General features: G+C 38.1%; 1 protein-coding gene across 6 annotated transcripts in view; it reads left to right on the top strand.

The window, feature by feature from the left end:
• The window catches only part of CREBRF (CREB3 regulatory factor), a 50,824-nt gene extending 28,225 nt beyond the window's left edge, over positions 1–22,599 (top strand). For 4 of the 6 annotated variants that reach the window (XM_081284209.1, XM_081284214.1, XM_081284211.1 and 1 more), the window contains 5 exons: positions 6,880–7,074; positions 8,649–8,838; positions 10,223–10,296; positions 11,233–11,355; positions 16,973–22,021. In XM_081284209.1, the coding sequence (XP_081140335.1) occupies positions 6,880–7,074; positions 8,649–8,838; positions 10,223–10,296; positions 11,233–11,355; positions 16,973–17,088 (698 nt within the window). In that variant the 3' untranslated portion in view covers positions 17,089–22,021. Of the gene's footprint in view, positions 1–6,879; positions 7,075–8,648; positions 8,839–10,222; positions 10,297–11,232; positions 11,356–14,137; positions 14,201–16,972; positions 22,022–22,129 lie in introns of those variants that run through there. The other 2 variants (XM_081284210.1, XM_081284213.1) reach the window with 2 other exon arrangements.
• Positions 22,600–23,462: the final 863 nt, after the last annotated feature.

Below are 23,462 nucleotides of genomic sequence, written 5' to 3'. Positions count from 1 at the left end.
TGTTTTAAACTGATAATAGTTTAACTTCAACTGTATACAATAACTCCATTTTAACTTTGATACTTTGTGTTTGATGTCACAGTTTACATCCTTTATATTTTGAATTCATTGACATATAGTTTTTAATAACTTTGCCTTTTGACTTTTGGACTACAGATAAAAGTGTGATTTACATACTACTATTTTAGTATCAGAGCATTCCAAATTTGGCTATATTCCTACTTTTACACAGTTAGTTTTATATTTTCATATGTTTTTGTTGTTAGCTAGCATCATTTCAATGCAAAGAACTCATGTTCATGTTTTTCATAAGACCCATTTAGTAGTGATGAATTTCCTCAGTTTTTGTCTGAGGAAGTCTAGACTTTATTCCTGAAGGACAACTTTTCCTAGTATTCTTGGTTGACAGGTTTTTTTTCTTTTAGCACTTTGAATATACTATCCTCCTGTCTTCTGGCCTGCAAGATTTCTGCTGAGAAAACCATTGGTAGTTTATAATGGTTCCCTTGTATGTAACACAGTTACTTTTCCTGTCTCAAAATTCTTCACTTTAAATTTTTAGAATTTAATTGAAATATCTCTTTTTATTTATCTTTTGTATATGTTTGTTTCTTTGATTGCAGTGTATCTTGATGGGAATCTTTTATTTTTAATCTATTAAGATTCTTTGAGCTTTACTGATCTAGATGTTCATTTCCTTTTGTAATCTGTTTGTGTCTGTCTTCCTTTTTTTTTCTTTTTGGTACTGGGGGTTGAACTTAGGGCACTTAATCACTGAGCCACATCCCCAGCCCTTTTTATTTTTTATTTTGAGTCAGGGTCTTGCTAAGTTGCTTAAGGCCTAAGTTGGCGTCAAACTTGAGACCCCCCTGCCTCAGTCTCCCCAATTGCTGGGATTACAGGTATGCACCACTGTGTCTGGCTAAGTCAGTGGTTATTCCTTTAAATGAGCCTGCTGCCCTCCCGTTTTTTCTGTTTCCTCTGGTATTTCTGTAATATACATATTGTTTCCCTTGATGGTATCATATAAGTCCTGTTATGCTTTCTTATACTGTTTTTTATTCTTATTTCTTCTTGTTCCTCCAACTGGGTAATTTCAAATCACCTATCTTTGAATTCTGCTGATCAAGTCTGCTGTTGAAGCTTAGTGTGGAATTTTTTTTTTTCAATTTAGTTCTTTAGTTCCAGAATTTCTGCTGTTTTTTCATAGTTTCTCTTTGCTGAATTTTTCATTTTTCCCATTTGTTATTTTCCTGACTCATTTAGATGTCTGTCCATATTCTTCTACAGTTTTCTGAATTTATTTAAGATAATTATTTTGAGTTCCTTACTGGGCAGTTCTTAGATTCCCCATTTATTTTGGGTAGTTACTGATGTCTTCTTTTTGTTTCCTTTGGTGGTATTCTATTTTTCTGATTATTTATAATCTTGTGGCCTTGTGTTGGTGTCCATGCAGTTGAAGATGTAAATACCTCTTCAAGCTTTACAGACAGGCTTTGCCATGAAAGCGGTCCACTGGTAGCCTATCCAGAAATGGAGGCTAGCTGGACAGGTCCATATGTGGCTTGTTGCTGGAGTCTCATGGTGGCTAGCCTGCTACTTGGGTCAGTGGGCAGATGGGCATGATGGCTGGGTCCATGGGGATCAGCCCTGAAACCTGGCTGACCTGGAACAGGGATGGGCATGGGCCCTGGGTGTCTATAGAGGCCATCCCAGCACCTGGAGCCAGGGATATGGGGCTGCTCTGGGTCTGTAGCTTTCAACCTTTTTTCAACCCTGATACTAGGGATAGAACTTAGGGCTTCACTTATGCTAGGAAAGTGCTCTACCACTCAACCACATCCCCAGCCCTTTTTACTTTTTATTTTGAGACAAGATCTTGCTAAATTGCCTTGGCTGGCCTCTAACTTGCAGTCCTTCTGCCTCAATCTCCTGAGTGGCTAGGATGACAGGCATGTGCCACCATGCCTATGTCCTTTCTTTGGTTTTTCATTTTTACTTGTGTTTATTTTATTTTTGAAATGGGATCTCACTGATTTGCCCAGGCTGGTCTTGCACTTGTGATCCTCCCCTCAGCCTCCCAAATCGCTGGGATTACAGGTGTGTGCCATCATGCCTGGCTCTCCTTTAATTGACTTTTTTTAAAAAAATGTTTTTAGTTGTAGATGGACACAATACTTTCATTTCATTTATTTTATTTTTATGTGATGCTAAGGATTGAACTCATTGCCTCACATGTGCTAGGCAAGCGCTCTGCCACTGAGCCCTTGATTGACTTTTATCTCCACTTTAAATTTACTGTCAGTCTTTTCACTTGGTTCCATCTTGATAAATAGGTTGAGAGTTGAAGTCCATGTAAAGAGGTCACATTGACCTCTTTACGTGTAAAGACACGTAAAGTGACAATTGTAAATTGTCACATTGTAAATTGATCCCTATTTCTATTTTTGTCAGCCTTTTTGACTAGCATAGAAAGAGAGAATATATTTTTGTAGTTGGTGTCCTGTCATGCCATATTCCCTTCCCTGTTCCTCATAGCAGAACCCTTGATTATGAGCTTGTTGTTCTGAAGCAACCAGGCAGTTACTGTGCATTATCTGGCACTTAGCAGGGTCAAGTTCTTTTCTTGGACCTATTTAATAATGCTACTGAATGTGTGGAAGGTGTTTAAATCATCATTTCCAGTTGACTTGAAGTAAAACCCTTTTGGGTAGTATTACTTGGTCAACTCTCTCAAATGTTAATGAACAACATGCTTTAATCATAAAATTAACACATTTTTGTGATATTATTTGGGTTTTATTCACATTTGCTAATGAAAATCTCCCCTTTTCTTGAAATAAAGAGCTAAACAAGCAACTTCAGGGATATGAAAATGAATTATTGGTGAGAGAAAGAAATTCTTTGAATCCAAAAAGTAAGGATAAACTTCCTTCCCAGTGCTAGTTTTAGGGTGGGCTGAGGGTTGAGTGTGCAGCAGATGGTTTACAAAGGCCCTTTTGTGGTGACTCGCTCTCTGGATGCTGCTTCTTGGCAAATGGTTGCATCAGTTCATGAGCCTGCACAGTTCCAGGAAAGGTGCAAAATGGAGTTTCAGTGCCTATTCTGGACTGACTGCCAAGTTTTAATAGAGCCTATTCTGTGGACAGGCTACAACTGTTAGGAGTCATGAAATTACATGGTTCTAAGACTAAAAGTGGGGCCCCTAGAGTGAGAGTTTGTTTTGTTAATCCCCACTAATCATTTTCACAGTTGACTTTACCAGCTTAATGGCAGTAGTCTGCTAACCACTGATGTTTGATTAGAATTTAAATGGTCTTCTTGATTTCCTTTTGATAATCATATCAAGAAGGAATGATATCTTTACAGTGATATAGCAAATGGAAATAGAAAAGGGCTTCATGAGAAATGTTGCATTCAAAAATTATTTATTAAATAAAGGTTTTTTTGAGCTGGATGTGGTGGCCACACCTATAATCCCCTGGTTCTGGAGAGGTTAAGACAGGAGGATCACAAGTTTGAGGCCAGCCTGGGCAGTTTAACAAGAACTGTCTTAAAATTAAGTTTAAAAAGGGACTGAGGATGTGCCTCTGTGCTAGCATGGGGGGGGGGGGTCCTAGGTTCAGTCCCTAGTACTGGAAAAAATTTTTTTTTCAAGTATCTACTTTGGGTTAGGTATTGGCTATACAGAGATAAACAAAACAAACATAATCCTTGTCTTCATGAAACTTAAGAGTTGATATGGGGAAAGGTAATTTTTCTCCATAGTTTTTATATTGAAAAATGGATGGTTTGAGGCAACAAATTTAGTGTGTGGGGGGCAGGGAAATAGGGATAGAGAGAACAGGAGAGAGAGAAGGATGGTGAATTTTTGGTATTTGTTATTAGAATATATTAATGTACTGAGTTGGAGAAAACCAATGACCCTTAACTACTTTTTGGGAAAAGGCTGGATGTGTGTGACTAAATAATACTAATAATTAATAACTAATTTGGGTAAGGCAAGAAGAAATGAAAATCTTCCTGACTCTGAACTCAACATAGAATGTGAATAAAATCCATTCAGACCATGTAATGAGTTAGGCACAGGGAAAACAGGAAGTCCACTTGGAGGTAAACTCCGTCAGTCATGTGACCTGACTTGGACTTACCTCTGCTGGATCTTGTTACCCCTCCATGAGTGTGTGTGTTTGTACAAATGGGGTCAACAACCTCTTCCTTACCAGGTTCTTAGAAGCTTCAGATTAAACATATGAGTACATTAAGTGAGGGAGACAATATTTTGCCATCTGAGGATAGGCAAAAAAAGATGCTAGCTAAGGGAACATATAGAGTATCCAGGAACAAGTGACTCAGGGGGCTGAGGCCAGAGGATTGCCAGTTCAACATTAAATTAAAGGGCTGGGGTTGTAGCTCAGTGGTAGAGCGCTTACCTAGCAAGCATGAGGCAACTGGGTTTGATCTTCAGCACCACATAAAAAATAAATAAATAAAAATAAAGATATTGTATTAATATTAAACAAAAATAAAATAAATAAATTAAAAAGCTCTGGGAATGTAGCTCAGAGGTAGAGAGTCCCTGGGTTCAATCCCCAGTGCCAAAAAAAAAAAAAAAAAAAAAAAATCCAGGGGATGGATTGCCTGGGAGCTATATGAAAAATATCTCTATGCCTTGGGCTGTGCTAGACTTGTGGACCAGAAGTTGTGGCCATCAGTAGGTAGGTAGAACTCTTTTTTTTAATACCTCTGTTGAGACATTCCTAGCTTAGTTATTAGCTTAGTTATGGTAATACAGTGTGCCCCTTGTGCCTTTTCCTAAGCTGGGTTGATATCTGGAACAAAATCCTTTAATTTGAAATGAAACATAAGCACAAGTAAATAGTTCAAAGCTTTATTGTCTGACAATTTTTTTAAAAAATCAGACTTTTGGGGCCTAGGGGCATAGCTCAGGTGGAGGGCCTACCTTGCATGCATGAAGCTCTGGGTTTTTGATCCCTAGTACTGAGGGGAAAATTCAGACTTCTGAAAATGGTTATGTCACTCAACTAGTGCATCATTTTAAAAGAAGAACCTAAGGTTCACTGTCAAACTGATTGCTATATTTCTTTAAAGTACCACATGTGCACCAGTATATACTTCACAGGTTTGTGAAGTACACTCTGTGGTGTTCAAACACCAACAAACCACCTAATGACGTATTTCTCAAATATTTCTTACTGTTATTAAGTGACACATAATTGTATCATTCATGCCAGAATTGCCACAAAGATCTTGCCTTGACCATTGCTCAGAAAATCACTCTGCTTTCCAAATTCATCTCTTTTTTAAAGCCATGGTTATGGAATATAATTTTCAGTCACATTCACTCTTCTTGCAGAGTGTGCTCCTGTGAGTTTTGGTTTTCTGCAGTCCTGGGTGTAGGTCTTGATAAACGCATGTCATCATGTAGCCACCTCCCCAGTCATAACACAGGATGGTTTGGTCAGCCCCCAGATTCCCTTATGCTCCTTTACGGCCATCCCCTTCCTCCACACCCCTCCTGGCAACCACTGTGACTCTGGCTTTGCCTTTTCCAGGATGTCATATAAATGGAACTATACTCCTGATTGATTCCTACTTTGAAGAAAACTTGGTAAAATTCTGAAATTCAGACTTTTCTCCCAAAACAAACAGATGCCATCAATTTCTTAGTGATGGTCCAGAGGAGTCTTGGTTTTTAGCAGGAAATGGTTGTTTTGCTTGGCTAGTGCTGCTGGTTTCCCTGCTGCTTCAGGTTTGGATGGTGTACATGCTGTGCGTGGTCCCCCCTCTGTCCCACGTACTGAGCACTGGAGAGTACACCTCCTTCTCTGGGGAACTTTAGGTATGTAGGGCATCCTGTACTGGGTCTAATCAACAGATGTAGTAGCTTACAATTAAGTATTTTCTGAAGCTTCTTATTAGTAAACAAAAATAGCTCCTTTAAAAGTGAAGTATCTGGGTGATGGTGGCGCACACCAGTAGTCCCAACTCCTTGTGAGGCTCAAGCAGCAGGAGCACTTGAGCCCAGGAGAAGACCAGTGTGGGCAATGGCTAGATCTCCATCTAAAAAAAAAAGTGAAGGAAATATATATTGCTTCTACTGAAATATCAGCTAGAATAGGCATATAAATTTTTATTTGATAGTCTGGGTGAGAATTGTCTTTTGTACGTTTCCAAAGTGGGGCTGGGTGGGTGGGTAGAAAACCATTGCTGCCTCAAAAATCAGAAGAATACACAGCTTTGGTTGGAGATGTATTAGATATATAAAAGCTAAAAGGAGGACATTTTAAAAAATCACACTATAGCTTAGTTACTAGTTATTAGCTTAGTTATGGTAATAACTAAGTTATTAGTTGGGGTGGTAGCTCAGTGGTAGAGCGCTTGCCTAGCATATGTAAGACACTGGGTTCCATCCTCAGCACTATATAAAAATAAACAAGTAAAGGCATTTTGTCCGTTTACAACTAAAAAAATTTAAAACAGACACACACTATAGTGTCTAAGTACATTATTGATTGGAGCTTTTGACATTCCTGTAGCTGTGTTTGTTCTTTCAATCCCATGTGAAGATACTAAAAGAAGTGTCATACATCAACTTAGAAAAACCAAAGAGAAACCTAACAAAGATAAACAGTATAGTTAGCTATGTGTCTTAATCTCTGATATTTTATGAATTATAGATTTACCTTTTGAGTTACTTTATAGACCTGATTTATAATCTTTGATATGCCAGTTATGTTTTTAGATGAAAGGAAGTATCTCAGCTTACAAATAGAAGGGTCTTTTTATTTGTACTGATTAGTTTATTGAAATTTAAGGAGCTTAACAAATTGGTGGGGCCTTTTTTTTTTTTTTAAGGCTATGAAAATGATTCTGTAGAAGACTTGAAGGAAATGACTTCAATATCCTCTCGGAAGAGAGGCAAAAGGAGGTACTTCTGGGAGTATAGTGAACAGCTGACACCATCACAGCAAGAGAGGATTCTGAGGCCGTCCGAATGGAGCCGAGATACCTTGCCAAGTAATATGTATCAGAAAAATGGCTTACATCATGGTAAGAGGGGGGGATTGCAGTAAAACATTTAGTGTTGCTAAAAATGAGGATACTGAACCATGATGCCGGTGTGCTTTATAGTCCAGCACTCCTGAGCCCCACTAGAGAGTAGTGTCTAGAGCTGTCCCCAGGCTGAGGGTGCCTTAGTGGCAGAGCACATGCCTAGCATGGGAGGCTTCAGGTTCAATGGATTCCCAGCACTGAAAGAAGAGAAAGAGGAACATTACCTAGAGAGACGGCAGTTGTTTCTAGTCCATTCTTATTCTACTTACCACCATCTAGGAGGCTTGTGGGCCCTGGCCTGTCATAGTCACTATAACCAGAAGCATTGGTGAGAAACAAATGGCTTTAGCATCTCTCTATTCTGTACTTTTCTGGTCTCCAGATTTGAATGGAATCTGGGAGACTGGAATACCAAGGTGGTGGGGAAAAGAGAAGGAAAGAAGAGAAAGGGTGGTTGTGGAAAAGGGTGGAAGGAAGAGTTAAATGGTAGAAATCAAAGACATTTACAATCTAAGGTCAGATTTTGAATTGTGAACTAAGAAAGCTGTAATTAAGTAAGAGTTTCTTCTGCAAAAGTATTTTTACAGTAATTCAAAGTTTTTACCCAAAAAAGGCAGAGAGGGGAAGTACTAGGAAGCTTGGTGTTCAACAAAGACTTTAGTGTTCATTCAGGCTGCAGATTTAAGTCACAAGCATTTTTGAGGATAGGGATTTTATCTTAAGAGTATTTGTGCCTCATTTTCCCTATCATCAGCACCTGGAGACTCTTCTCTCAGTGAATAATTGTGAAATTTTTATATTCAGATTGATTTGCTACCAGAAATGAAAAGGTAAGTCTACTAGGTGCTTGTGATGAGCTCTAGAAAAGTTGTTGTTAATATTGTAGGAGTTTAGAGGACAGAGCCATCCTTTTTGCCTGGAGTGATAAGGCAAGACCCCTGGATTATCCTGTAATGTTATGTATCAAAGCAGCTGAAGAAGAGCTTTCAAACATATTCTTTATTTCCTGTAGGATTTTTAGTCTGACACACAAATGTATATGTCTGACAAAAATTTCAGTACTAGCCTCAAAATGCCTGGGTTTGGGTAAAATGTACAAACTCTCTTCTGACCATATGTTATATCCTATCCTTGATTCTTGTCTGTAGTTGGAACTTGAACTTCATTCCTGAGATTTGAGATATTTAGTACTATCTTTCAAAGAGTTAAGAACCTGTTATCCCGAGGCTAAAACTTAGGGGTAGAGAAGGACTTGGAAAAGCTTGGAATTGTGCCATATCGTTCCCATTTCTGTATGCGTGCGTGTGTGTGTGTGTGTGTGTGTGTGTGTGTGTGTGTGTGTGTGTTTCTGGAGATGGAACCCAGGGCCTTATTCATGCCAGTTCAGTGCTCTGGCACTGAGCCATACCTGCAGCCCACCTGTATAGCCAGGGGAAGGAGAGAAGGCTCACCTCTCTTGCTTAGGTTGTTAAACATGCCAGGACTTACAGCATGAAAAGGTGATGGTGTAGTAGCTGCGGAAAGTGTTCACTAAAATAATCTAACTTAAATTTCTTTTAAACTGTCTATAGGGAAATATGCAGTAAAGAAGTCACGGAGAACTGATGTGGAAGACTTGACTCCAAATCCTAAAAAACTACTCCAGATAGGCAATGAGCTGAGGAAACTGAACAAGGTGATTAGTGACCTGACTCCAGTCAGTGAGCTGCCCTTAACAGCCCGGCCAAGGTCAAGAAAGGAGAAGAATAAGCTGGCTTCCAGGTACATGCTGATAATGTTCACTCATGTGAATCAAGTCTAGGAGTGAGATTAGACCCTAGGCTTTAGTAGGAGAGGTGACCTTCAACTCCATTCAGAAATATTTTTCTTTTGTAAATACTACAATGAGAATATTGTGTTTTTTCCTGTTAAAGTAAAAGATGGCATTTATGCTTTCTGGAAAAGGTTCTAAGGTGGAAGAGGTGAATGGATTTCAAGTGCATTATAATATAATAATGTTTTAGGTTTTTTTAAATTTTTGTACCGGGGATTGAACTAAGGGATACTCGACCATCGAGCCACATCCACAACCCTACTTTGTATTTTATTTAGAGCAGAGTCTCACTGAGTTTCTTAGCACCTCACCAGTGCTGAGACTGGCTTCGAACTCGAGATTCTCTTATCTCAGTCTCCCGAGCTGCTGGGATGACAGGTGTGGGTCACAGTACCTGGCAACAATGGGAGATTTTTATAACTGTATTTTCTGTTTGCTTTTTTTTTTTTTTTTTTTTTTTTTTTTAGTAAATCAGGTTTATTGAGGTATAATGTAAAAGTAAAATTCACCCATTTTAATGTATTATAGTACAAGTTTTGACAAACATATCCAGTCATAACATTACCACCACAATCAAGATATTGAACATTTTCATCGCCTTAAAAATTATAAAATTCTCTCATCTTAGGCTCTCACCAGCTCTGCTCTGTTTTCTGTCCTTACAATTTTGCTTTTCTTGAATGCCTTATAGATGGAAGATTATGTAGCTTAGAGTTTGGCTTCCTTCATATAACATGATGCATTTGAGGTTCATCCATATGGTCTCATGGAGTAATTGTTCTTTTTTATTACTGAGTAATAGTCCTTTGCAGGGATATACTACAGTTTCCTCTGTTTACCATTTGAAGGATCTTTGGGTTGCTTCTAGTTTTTGGCAAGTATGAATAAAACCACCATAAACATTGACTTACTGGTAGTTTGAGTGAACATAGGTTTTCATTTCTTTTGGATAGATGACCAGGTGTATATGTTCAACTTTGTAGGAAACTACCAAACTGTTTCTCAGAGGAACTTCTATGTTTTGTTTTATATTCCCACCAGAACAGATGGGGCACTACTTGCTTCACACCCTGTATAGTACTTGGTATTGTCAGGTTTTGTTTTACCCACACTTAATAGTTGTGTATTGGTTACAGCTTTATTTCTGAATGAGTGCTAAATTTTAAAAATTTAGTTAGATTATTATAATGAGTGTGTTTTATAATTCAGTTCCTTGATACACACTAGTAGGCAGTGATTTTTGGTTGCTATTAGAAAATGTCTGACAACAGCAAAAAAGTGTATTCCAAATATTCTCTTAAAAAGTGAACTAATAGCTCCTTCCTTTTGCAGAGCTTGTCGGTTAAAGAAAAAAGCCCAGTATGAAGCTAATAAAGTGAAATTATGGGGCCTCAACACTGAATATGGTAAACCTGAGTATTGAAGAATTTGATTAACCCTCTGTGAACTTTGCTGACCACCGTTTCCCTTTAGTTTTGTTGTTGTCTTTCCCCATATGCTGCCCAGTGTTTGGCTAGCTGCCTTTGTGTTCATCCATTTAGTAAGCCACATGCATGCTTCATTCATTCTTGTTCTTCTCCTGGCGGGAACGTCTGCATCTGTGGCTCTGAGCCAGATCTCATGTCTGGGCTAGTAGCTGGTCCACTTGGACCACAGTCCTTTCTTCTATAATATAATGATGCTGGATTAGCCAGTTTTGTTGTCTGGTGTTAACACTTTTCTTGAATTGATTAATGGTATTTTAACCTCTGTGTGGATAGTTTAGATCCATGTTTCCAATTTGATTGCTCATTAGAATGTCTGTGTACTTGTTAAAATACAGATTTCTAGGCTTCTCCCCAGAGCTTCTCCATTGAAATAGAACCAAGGAATCTATATCTATACATCTCTATCTATCTATCTCTCTGTATATTTTTGTACCCGGAATTGAACCCAGAGATGCTTTACCACTGAGCCATATCTCCAACCTTATTTTTTTTTTTCCATTTTTGAGCAGGGTCTTAGGGCCTTGCTAAGTTGCTGAGGCTGAACTTTGAATTGGTGATCCTCCTGCCTCAGCCTCCTGAGCAACTGGAATCACGGGTGGCCCCACTCTGCCTGGCTGGGAATCTGTATTTTTGTTACTCCCCAGACTACGACAATGACGACGACTCCTCCTCCTCCTCTTCTTCTTCTTCTTCTTCTTCTTTTTTTTTTTTTTTTTTTTTTGCAGTGCTAGGGATCAAACCCAGGGTTAGGGGCAAGTGTTCTACCACTAAGCTATGCCCCTGTATCTGTTATTACATCATTAAAAGCAATTTCTTCCATGTCTGTGACATAAAGTATTTTGTTCTGTCTTACAGATAATTTATTGTTTGTCATCAATTCCATCAAGCAAGAGATTGTAAACCGGGTACAGAATCCAAGAGAGGAGAGAGGACCCAACATGGGGCAGAAGCTTGAAATCCTCATTAAAGATACTCTTGGTAAGAATAATATTAGATAAATTCACAACCAGTAATAACATGTAGATAATATGATTGAAGGAGATATTAAAATTTCTTTAAGGAAAAACTCAAGTGTTCTCATAATGGTTACTCTTTCTCTCTCTCTTTTATTTTCCTATGCTGTGGTTTGAACTTGCGCCTCTTGCATGTAAGGCAAGTGCTCGAACACTGAGCTACACCACATCCCATAGTTACAAAAAGAGTGATTTTGCCTTTTGATATTTAGTATTCATAAATGACTACTGTCTGCCACAATTTGTAATTTAGGTTTAAACACTGAACTGTGTTAGTGCCTAAGAAAGAACTTGTAACAACTTGAACCTCTGTGGGGAGAAGACCCTGAGCTGAAGGCCTGCAGCTGGCACTGCAGTGGGGCATCCTTCATCGCTTGCATGTCACGGGCTTCTAGCCACCTTGGCTCTCTGGCTTCCACCCTGAACAGATGCACAGTGTGGGGAAGAGCAGAGAGGCAGGCACCCAGAAGCCACGCTGATGGGTAGCTGGTAGGGAGGAAAGAGCAAGCCAGTCTCGACAGAAAGAATGTACAGGAGCAAATCACCCTATGGATTGTAGCATCCCAAGGGCTTCACATTCATCCCATGAAAATCTAAAAATTAAATTCAGGCAATAAAAGACTTATATACATCTCCTCTTTTCTCTTTCTTTCTCCACCCCTCCCCCAGCCCCAGCACTGGGGATTGAGCCTAGTGACACTCTGAGCTACATCCTTGGTCCTTTTGATTTTTTTTATTTTGAGGTAAAGTCTCACTAAGCTGCCCAGGCTGGCCCTGTGCTACAATCCTCCTGCCTCATCCTTCTGAGCAGTTGGGATTACAGGCTGTGCTTTGCTCCCTCCCTCTGGGATTCTGTTTCTTATTTTTCTTTTCTTTCTTTTTTTTTTTTTTTTTTTTTTGTGGTGCTGGGGATTGAACCCAGGGTCTTGTGCATGCGAGGCAAAACTGAGCTATATCTCCAACCCTCCTGTTTCTTTGTTAAAGCATTATTTTTTGTTCCTCTTGTGTCCTGCTGAGGATGGAACCCCGGGACTCTAACATGCTCAACATGCAATTTGCTACTGAGCCATTTCCCAACCCATTGTGTTCCTTTTAATTTGTTTTTAATTCCAGGAATTAATTTTTCCTTTTATTCTAATTATTTTTTGTATTCTGTTATCTTATTTCTGAGTTTTTCTATTTCTGGTTCATTTTCTTTCATGTCTTGTGGTATTTTCTTTACTGTCTTTTAATTCATTTTGAAATACTAGTATGTTATATATGATTTTCATCCAATTCAAGGTCTTATCTAGAGGCATCTATTCTCTGTTTGCAGAAATATTTTTATATTTATATATTTTTTTCATAGAATACTTTTATGGGATTCTAAACTTGATATCTTTCTGTTGCTCATTTATATGCACAATTAGCTTTCCTGAACTTTTTTTTTTTTTTTAATGCTGGGGATTGAACTCGGGGGCACTCGACCACTGAGCCACATCCCCAGCCTTATTAGAGACAGGGTCTCGCTGAGTTGCTTAGTGTCTTAACTTTGCTGAGGCTGGCTTTGAACTTGTGATCCTCCTGCCTCAGCCTCCTGAGTTGCTGGGATTATAGGTGTGTGCCACCTCACAGGGCTAGCTTTCCCGAACTTTTAAAAAGAAGGCCTGGGTCAGAATACTTTTTCTAGCTTTAAAGATTGCCCCCACACAGACTTTTTTTTTTTTTTTTGGTCAAATGTTTAAAACCAGGCCAGCTTGCTTTCTGACATTTCTTTTTTTTTTTCTTAGAGAGAGAGAGAGAGAATTTTATTAATTTTTTAGTTTTTTGGCGGACACAACATCTTTTTTTGTATGTGGTGCTGAAGATCAAACTGGGCCGCATGCATACCAGGCAAGCGCGCTACCGCTTGAGCCATATCCCCAGCCCCTATGACATTTCTTATTCTGTACCTGCCATCCCCACTTTATTTGGACCATCTCTTTTATATCTTTTCTCCTATCTTGCTTAATTTTGGTTCCAGCTTCAGAGGTTTCTTATCGGTACTGGAAGAGTCCTAGAACCTGGAGTGTGGGCCCTTCCCATCTTACCTTAGGTCCCAGGCATTCCCTTGGGTTCACTGTTGAGCTGGCCAGAATCTCACAGCTCTACCTGCAGTTCTCAAGCTGGCCCCCTGTGCTGTCCAGTGAATTACAGATTGGCTATTAGACTTCTTTTGCTCTTAAGTACATGACTTCTTTTGGGTCAGCCCATATAAAACAGATAATGATGTCACCATGCAGGTCTTACAGCTTTTGGTAGTTTTTTCCCATCCTCTTAAATGTTGGGATATATGGGAATACCTTGAAATTTGTCAGTGTTTTTTGTGGATTTGTTAAGAAACAGGGTCTTACTGTGTGGCCCAGGCTGGCTCTGTTCACTTGGACTCAAGTAATCCTCCTGCCAGCTGGGAACACAGGCACGCACCACCATGGCCAGATTGGTTGTTCTGCTTGTTTATGGGGAGATGGAGATTAAAAATCTCTGCTGCCATACAGCTACCTTCTCAGAATTTTTCTCTGCAGTAACTTACATACATTGCAATTTTTTATTTTTTCTTAAAGATTTGGAAGAATATTCTTTGAAACTATCTGGCTACAGGGTTTTTGTGATTAACTCTTTGAAAACTTTTCTCTATCTTTTATGATATATAAAAAATTATAGCCTCTTTTGGAGTCAAGTTTTGATTACTAATTATATATTCCTACAAAATTATTCACTTCCTCCAGGCCTTCAAGTTTATTAAAATTGAGCCAAGTAGATTTCATCTTTTTATTTCCTCCATATTCATGGTTAGTGCTTCATTTTTATTCCTTATTTTGTGTCTGTTGTGTCCTTCTATATTTCTTTATGAATTAGTTAAGTTATTCTACTTTTCCCTGCAAAGAACCAACTCTTGAATTTACCAATTCTTATAATTTTTTGAGTTATTAATTCTTAAGTCATTTTTTTAAATTCTATGTTTATTAATATAAACAAAACCTCTGAAAATTTCTTTTGACACTTGCTTTAGCTCTTCCCCCTAAAATTTTTTTACTAATTTTTTTAAATTGTTGATAGACCTTTATTTTATTTATTTATATGTGGTGCTGATAATCAAGCCCAGTGCCACACACGTGCTAGACAAGCGCTCTACCACTGAGCTACAACTCCAGCCTCTCCATCTAAATTTGATTTGCATTGTTTTCTGAGTATTTGGAAATTTTAGGTTTGATTTACTTTTTTACCAAGAATTTTTGGAGATTTAAAATTTCCCAGAAGGTCAGAATTATTACTTTTTTAGATTGTTTTTATTTTTTTGCAGTTGTAGATGGACAGAATACCGTTGTTTTATTTTTTAAAAATTTTTTATGTGGTGCTGAGGATGAATCCAGTGCCTCATGCATGCTAGGCAAGCGCTCTGACACGGAGCCACAGCCCAGCCCTTCTGTTTTAATTTTATTACTTTCATTTTTCATTTATGGATTTTTCTTATCTATATGATCAAGTTTTAAATGTTCTGTGGGTCTTTGAAAAAGAAGGCATATTCTCTGCTTTATCAATGAGTCCTATACCTCCCCCTTGGTTCTCATGGGGAGTACCCCCCTTTTTTCTTGTGGGGAGTCCATTCTGCAGGGGCTCTCACAAATGGTTTCAGTTTTATCTCACGTTTTCTGTGTTTTTGATTTTTGAATGCTGAGTTGCTTGAACAGGCTTCATTACTGATAGATCTTCATATGGATTATAATTTTTATCATTTTAAAGTATACTTCTGCATAGTTCTGTCATCAAAAGATCTGATAGGATTTGTTTATGTGACCTTTTTTGCCTTTTTAAATTGTTCACTCTATAATCCATTATTATGGTTTCACTTTTGTTTGTGTGCAGTGATAATTTATGAACTTTATTTTGTGTCTTGTGGGTTGCATTTTCACTAGAATATAAAATATATACTTAATTTTTTCTCCTTCCCATTTAAAATTTCAGTCGTTCACTGTACTATTGTGTAGATCTTTATTTCATTCAACTCAGTCCATCAGTTTTTAATATTTGTTTTCTGCTCCTGTCTACGTGTATTTTGGGGAGAAGGTATTTGAAGGTAACTTGTAAGCATCATGATTATTTATTCCTATTTATGCATGTATCTTTTGAAGATAAGAGCATTCTTCTACTCACCCACAGTATCAATATTATATCCAAGTACTTGAACATTGATGTAACATTACTAAAGAGCTGATATTTGCATTTCCCCAGTTGTATCAATAATGTCCTTTGAGCCAGGCAAAGTAGTACATGCCTGTGATCCCAGCAACTCAGGAGGCTAAGGGAGGAGAATTGCAAATATGAGGCCAGCCTGGGCAACTAGGCAAGACCCTGTCTCAAAAAGGACTGGGGGCATAGCTCAGTGGTAAAGCATCCTAGGGTTTGATCCTAAGTACCCCCAAAATAAAAATAATGTCTTTTGTAGTCTTTAACCTACTTCAGTCTTCTCATCTTTTTAAATGAAAAGTTCAAGTAGTTGTTTTTTAAAAAACATTGCTAGCATTTGAGTTTATTTGCTTCCTCATGGAAAGATGCAATTTCCTTTTGGAAGGATTCATCATATTTTCTCTCTATAATGCATTCATCTCTATTCATTTAGAAGCACATGGTATCAGTCCTGTTACTAGTCAAGTTAAGTATGATCACAGGGTTAGAAGGTATTCTTGATAGTTTTTACCTTATCTTTTGACTTCTTTCTATGAGCTGTGACTAAATATATTTTCCTCCTACTCTTTTGTTTTTCTTAGTACTCTTATTTACTCTTTTTTTGGGGGGAGTACCAGGGATTGAACTCAGGGTACTCTACCACTGAACCCCATCCCCAGCCCTATTTTGTATTTTATTTAGAGACAGGGTCTCACTGTGTTGCTTAGCACCTTACTTTTGCTGAGACTGGCTTTGAACTCTCCATCCTCCTGCCTCAGCCTCCCAAGCCCGCTGGGATTACAGGTGTAAATTTACTGGCTTCTCCTATTGACTCTTAATACTCTTATTGACTTTAAGTATATCATAGCTTTGACATAGATCTAGAAGATAAAGTCACCTCTTTATGCTGCTCCTATCTTTTTTCCCTCATCTCTTCCACTTTTTCTTATTTACTTTTCTGTAAAAAAGAACGGAAGAATATCTTTTGGTTCTATAGCTTCAGTTGTGCGGGTGAGACCTACCTGAGGAGCAGGTGAGGATAGAGCAGTTGGGATGGGTGTGGGTGGAGGCTGGGAGAAGAGGGAAAGCAAGGGCAGTGGGCGTAAGAGGTATTGTCCCCTGACAGGCTTTGAGCCTGGCTTTGTACTGTTATAGCTTGTCATCTACCCCACCTTAAGATGTTGATTAATCACTGTTCCTGGAAATTCTTGGTTTTGACTCTTCTAGTCTTAAAATTATAGACCCAAATTTTATGGGTGGAGTGGTTTTCTCGGAGTAGAAGCAGCAGAGCACCTGCTTGGGACCAGTGTCAAGCTGAGGACCACACCCGACTTCCCTTTCCTTTCCTTGATGTTCTCTGCATTTCTCAGTCTAAATGTACTTTGTATTTTCTTCAGGTCTCCCAGTCGCTGGGCAAACCTCAGAATTTGTTAACCAAGTGTTAGAGAAGACTGCAGAGGGCAACCCCACCGGAGGCCTTGTAGGACTAAGGATTCCAACATCAAAAGTGTAATCAGCCCCGTTGGACCACTGGTCAGAAATGTCTGTTTTTGTCACATTATCCATTGTAAATTTCATTCTGTTTTGCATGTCAGTTAGCATTATGTAAACATTTATAATTAGGTTACATTGTTTTAAGAACTTGTAGCATAAGTGAAGCATGATCCAAAATACTTGATTATTGCATTTTCAGAGCGTAAACCATGGTTAATCGGCTACTGGCATTAGAATTGAAACACACGTGCAGAATGCAAACACCCGTCAGAGCAGAACATTGTGGAGGCAGGAGCGTGTTCATCTGATGCCCAGCGTGGTGCCAGGCTGTGCTCTGCACCACATAAAATATTGAGGAAGCATTTTTTAAGCAGTCCGTTAGATTGTTTTTAGAATTCTGCTTTTTGTTCTAATTTTCCACAACCATAAATCTCACTTGTACATGGCACACCCAGCACTCACACCAGTGTGCCATGTTAGATGTTCATTTTCAGAGCCCAACATGATATATATAATATATATAGATATATATATATATATATACGTAAATATATATGTGTCTGTGCAAGTAAGAAAAAAAGCATATTCTTTGTGCCTTGTATTTTGGGGAAACTATAAAACTGGTAATATTTTGTATGATGAAAACCCTAATGAGGAAAAATAAGATATATAGATGGAAAAATTATGGGGTTTAAATGTTTTTTTGTTCCAACTCTTTTTCAGATTTTTTGAATGTATATAGGACTATGTTGAAATGTAGATATATGCCACAGAGTCTGTGTATTGTATAAAAAACAAAACAAAAAAATAACAAAAAAAAGATGGCTCTAGAAAAACTCATATTTCGGTACTTGACCGGAAGAAGACAAATACTTGCACATTATTGCGATTGTTTTATTTTTTGTACCAAAGACAAATGCAACTGATATGGCAAACTGCCAGTCTAAGTAAAGTTTTGCACAGCTTACATGATACTGTATGAATGTATGAAAAAAAGGAGAAAAAAAAGAAAAAATTAAAAATTAAAAGGTCAGGGTTAGGGATCTTATTGAACTGTGAATTTTATTTCTGTTTGGGTCCAATTATCTACAGAAGGAGCATCCATACATACAAATGTTATTTTGCTGTTCCTCTAGTTCGCTTCCATAGTAGATAAGTTGGTGGCCATTTAGGTATCTGTAAGTCTTTTATTTCTGCACTTATTGTAGGAAATTTTAATATATTTCATTTTAGTAAGCTATTGATAAAATAGTTTTTGACTTTGAAAATTAAAGTTTATTTAGCTTATTGTAGTATACTTCCACCAAACAACCAAAATATAGATTATTTTTATTGTATTATGTATATATGTGTAAAGAAAGAAAAAAGCTAAAAATATCTAATTCTTTAGTTGCCACTTTTCCAATTGATGTATTATTGTGCATGTAATATTTTCAAAGATCAACACAAGCTTAAAACAAACAAAAAAATTTATAGATTTTTATATTTTTGTACAGGTATTTTCAGACTAGCTTCTTCAGACTTACATGTGACTTATTCTTCTATGGTTTCTAGAATTGAGAAACATTAACACATTTAGTTTTTAGGTGCTCTTTTTTGCTCACATAAAACGGCTTCACTAGTCAGTGTTTTAACTGTTCAAGCTTTACCTCTTGAAAAATCTCTTCTATCAAGGCAGCATTATACCCTTCCCCACAGATCTTTCCCTTCTGTCTCTCAGACTGTTCTATTCTCAAATTTTGCTTTTGGAACTATGAAAACTGGTGGCTTAAACACTATATTTAAAAGAAAAAAACAAACATTTAGCAAAAAATAAATAAATAAATAAATAAAAATTAAAAACCAAAAATTAAAAAAGCCTGAAAATTTCAGACCTACCTACTGAAAAAGAATCGTTTTCTTCATTACTTGTAATAGACTATATTCCTTCATTATACTTTGTATCTCTGGTACATTTCCTTTTCTTCCACTCCCTCACCTTCCCCATTTGTAAGCTCTGGCACACGAGGGTTCCATTCTGCAACATACAATGACAGCCTGCTCTGTTGCTTGCTCGCTTCTTTGACACCATGAAACATATGAAGCTGGGAAGGACTGTCTAACACTTTAGCTGGACTGCGTTTGGTGAAAATGCACCTGGCTAGTGCATTCACGAGAAGCAGATGATGAACTCAAGTCTCATAGAATGTGAGTTCATAGTGTGGGGTTTTTCCTTTTAGGTGGGAGAAGGCAAAGCACAGGTTTGCAACTTGGAGGTATATGAAGTCTTGAACAGAGTGTGTCTGGTAAATTGACCAGACATATTTTGTTCCAAAATATGGCAGTTTTGCAGTCAGTAAAAATTGCTTCATGATAGCGATTTATCTGGCAAGGTTTATAAAATTGCCCCTTTCTAGCTGCTCTCTTAGGAATTCTGGTTTTTGATACTTTTTTCCTGTCTGCAAACCAGAATTTGATTTTTTGGTCTTGCATTTCAAAAAAAAAAAAAAAAGAATAAAAAAAAGACTTTGAATCTGTTTAGTAGATTCCATATCCTTGCATTTCAGTGTTTTATATGTACTACTTAAGTTAAATAGTTAAAAGCTTTTAAATAGTTGAGCTTTTTAATGTTGACACTTTATTTTGTACCTATTTATATTTGTATGTATATCTTAGAAAAGCACTTTGTTAAAAAAAAATTGCATTTTATATGATTCCTGCCATTTGCTGCTAAATCTGGGCTGGTCAGAATGCTGCAGCGATACTTGATCTAAATAAAAACCTGGCAGTAAAATGTAGAGTGAAAGTTAAATCCTCTTGCTGTTTTAACTTTATCATAAAGATGACATAGGCAAGCTGTGCAGCTTTACGTTTTAACCAGGGGACTCTGTGGCATTTAAACCGTCTAGAAATGGTTGTACTTTAATGCCAGTAATAATCTGCTTCCTCTATTGTCATTAAAATATGTATGTTTAGTGTATCACACAAACCAATCTTATAAGGTAATGTAAAAACCCCAACAGTTGTACATGTTCTGTTTTTGAAAATTGTGGCGTGTATTTTTGGGTGAAGATCGTTAGAGAAGATCTCTCTAAAGGTTTTCTGTGCTCATACATGGTATACAGATTGCTCATAATGAAGTCCAGAATCTTACTTTAAGTGAAGGCATTGTGAATTCACCTCAAATAAACCCATTGTTCCAAAAGCAATGATAAACGTTGACTCTAGTACTATTATGATTTTCAGAAAAAAACAAAAACAAAAACAACTTTCTTCCTAGTTTCAGATACACTGGATTCTTTCTGAATTTGTCTCCATGAAAGCATGCTGTCCAGTTGCTCTTGTTAAGATACTGTCTGCGTGTTGAGTTGGGTGCCACACCTCCTCAGTCAGTACGATTGCTTGTTCTGCTGCACCATGTAGGATTCTTGTCCTTTCCTCTGCCCTCCATGACAGATTATGATGTGGCTTTATATTGTGCCTTACTTGTACATTTACAACTCCATGTCTCCATTCCCTTCCACTTCCTAGACTTTTGACCTTTTTGGTAAGAGAATCTGAGCTGTTACAAAAGCATCATGAAGGATTTTCAGATGGGTATGGTTTCATATTCCCTCTCTTTATAGTTATTTTATATTTGTATGAAAGACCAATTTTAAATGGTCTTTGAATAAGAGAGGGAAAGGGTAGCAGTAATTTCACTACATCCCCTTCCTCTGACTTTCATGGATTTCTCATACATCTTCTTTCTGATGCTTGACTTTATTTGCGTCTCAGCAATAGTCTGCATTTAGAGAAAGGTGTATTCAGTTCATCTGCTTTCATTTTCCAGACTTTTTAGGAGAAGAGTTCCCATTTTGTTTGTTTTATACAACAGATGACAAGTCTCTTTAAAAGAAACAGAAGAACAGTACTTTTGAAATACAATGCTGTTAGTTTGGATTTCTTTTTTATATATATATATAATATTCATACAGTTATATGATGTTTGCCTTCATTAATAAAGCTGTTAGTTTATTCACCAAAATGTCAAGAATGGATGTGCTTTTCTTTATTCCATACATTTAAAATATTTTAGCTGCTAAGATTTAGTTAACTTTGTAAGAAATGAATTCAAGTTGCCTTCAGCAGGAATTAACAAAAACTTATGTTCCCTGTCTATATTTTATATAGTCTTCCTAAAATTCTGTTCAAGTATTTTCTAGTTAATTGTGTAACAGAATGTCAGCATCTCTCCAAATCTTGAAACTTGAATTTTGAGAATGCATTGAATTATGCTTTCAGTGTTAAAAGTAAAAGGTTTCAATTATCCTTCTGGTGAAGTCTATTGTGGAAAACATTTCCCATGGAACTGAGGCCATTTCCACAACTTTGCACAGAACTGCAGTCTTGTTCTTCCCTTGGATCATGACAAATAAGTCTCACACAGTGCCGTATTACTTGTGGATTCTTTTGTAATCTTTGTAATCTTAATAAGGGCATTACGAGAAGATGACTCCATGTTTTTTAATATTTCAAACACATTGGGATATAACAATGAATGTCAACTGTAGGAGTGGTTGTTTCGTTTTAAGGAATCAGCGTGTCGGGGAAAGATGGTGAAAATGTACTACTGAGAGGAGCACTTCCACAGCAGGGGAGACTGTGTGTTGAAGCATGGTCCCCGTGCTGTCCTGTACGCTGACGGAAATTGTAGGAAACACACCTAGGGACTGAACTATGCCAAATTGCCATTTTTGTTTAGAAAAGAGAGATTTGGAGTGGTCGCGAGGGAACAGAGCCTCACGATGACCTCCAGATAGTATTTTGAAGACTTGGTTACTCATGAGCCCGGAGTGGGTATTAAGTGTGCCAAGTTTGGGTGGACCAGGCTGCCTCTTTCTAGTGATGCAAACAGTGGTGTCGTGAGCTGTCCTGGGTGACAGGAGCGAGACGGGTACTGAGTCTTGCCCTTCACCCTTTGTTTTTTTTTTTTCAGAACCAAATAACAGAAACGTGTGTATGTGTGTACTGTATCTGCCTCTCCACCCACTGTTACGACACTGTAATCCGCTGACTGCTTTTTGACCTTCTCTCCCCAGGATTTGTCTTGTAGCTTAGCATTTGTGATCAACAGTAACACTAGGGCTACCAGCACAGAAGTCACAAGAGAAGAGTGGAAAGGCGAGAAGTCAAAGCATTCGTTTCTACACTGTGGCAACCTCTTTTGCATAGTTGCTTAGGATCCAGTTTGTAACGTTATCATGAATATTCTGTAGTTTTTGTTTATTTTTCCTGCCCCCCCACCCCCACCACCTGGAGCTATGACACCTTTTATTGGATTCAGTCTTGTCTCTTGTCTGGAAAGAATTTTGTCTTACTGACGCATGAGCTGTTTAAAAACTATTCTATTCAATGTTGGTTAATAGTTGTGCAGTTTTTCATTTTAGACGAGAAGGCCGTGCCAAGGCTGCCCTTGCTTTCTGTCCCTTCCCCCCCTGGCACTTCCAGTCAGATACAGATTCATCAGTGTATGCAACACCCTTTGTAATTTAAAATAAAAAAAAAGATGAAAAGATTTTGGATTGTTTGCCTCATATTTTTGTCCTTCCCTTCTCTCCTGCCTTTCCATTGCCTCCCAAGAGGACCATCCACTCCTCCACAGCCTATCCCAAAGCAGTTCCCAAGTGCAGAGAGCAGGGAGCCACCTGCTACTTCTCTTGGTAGTGTACAAGGAGCGAAGTGATTTTTTTTGACACTTTAAACAGAGTTTTCAATATTTCAGTGATACTCAGATATGACATAGATTTATTGATATAAACATTTGTGTTCTTATAGTTTTAGGGCATAGTTTATACTTAATTCTTTTTGATTTGGGGGGCAAATGATTTCTCCAAAATATCCAGGGTCTCTCCTGGTTTAAACATTGGTGTTGGAGTGTTTAATTATTCTGATCTTTAGGCTAGGCCAGGCATGTACAGAAAGCCTAAAGCCACTAGCCAGAGTGTCGCCTCCATGGCAGCATGTGCTCCTGCAGCTGACAGACCCTAGGTAGCATTTAACTTTGCCAGGACTTGTGCAAGATACCAGGCTGTAGAGCGACTGAAGGGGCCTCCCAGAGCTCAGCCCAGACGCAGGCCACATGCAAGGACCTCAGAGTTTTACCAGCAACTGGCAAGGGCACTAGGCTTCACACCAGTGAACATGTTAAGACTTGACATCCTGCTGTGATTGACAGGCTAGACCCTTTTACTTTAATTGAGTGACACTGGGGTCATCAGGAAGCAAAGTAGACAGGGCCTCCCGTGAACTGGTTCTTCCCCAGGACTTTTCTCTCAAGACCACTGTGCACAGGAGCCTCCTGGTGGTCCTGGAACATGAATTGGGTGAGCAGGTCAGTACAGGCCTTAGAAAACAATTTACTGTGGGTCACAT

Source organism: Spermophilus citellus, assembly GCF_964194105.1.
Source record: "Spermophilus citellus genome assembly, chromosome: 1".
Lineage (NCBI taxonomy): Eukaryota > Metazoa > Chordata > Mammalia > Rodentia > Sciuridae > Spermophilus > Spermophilus citellus.
This window is presented reverse-complemented; position numbering and strand designations above follow the sequence as displayed.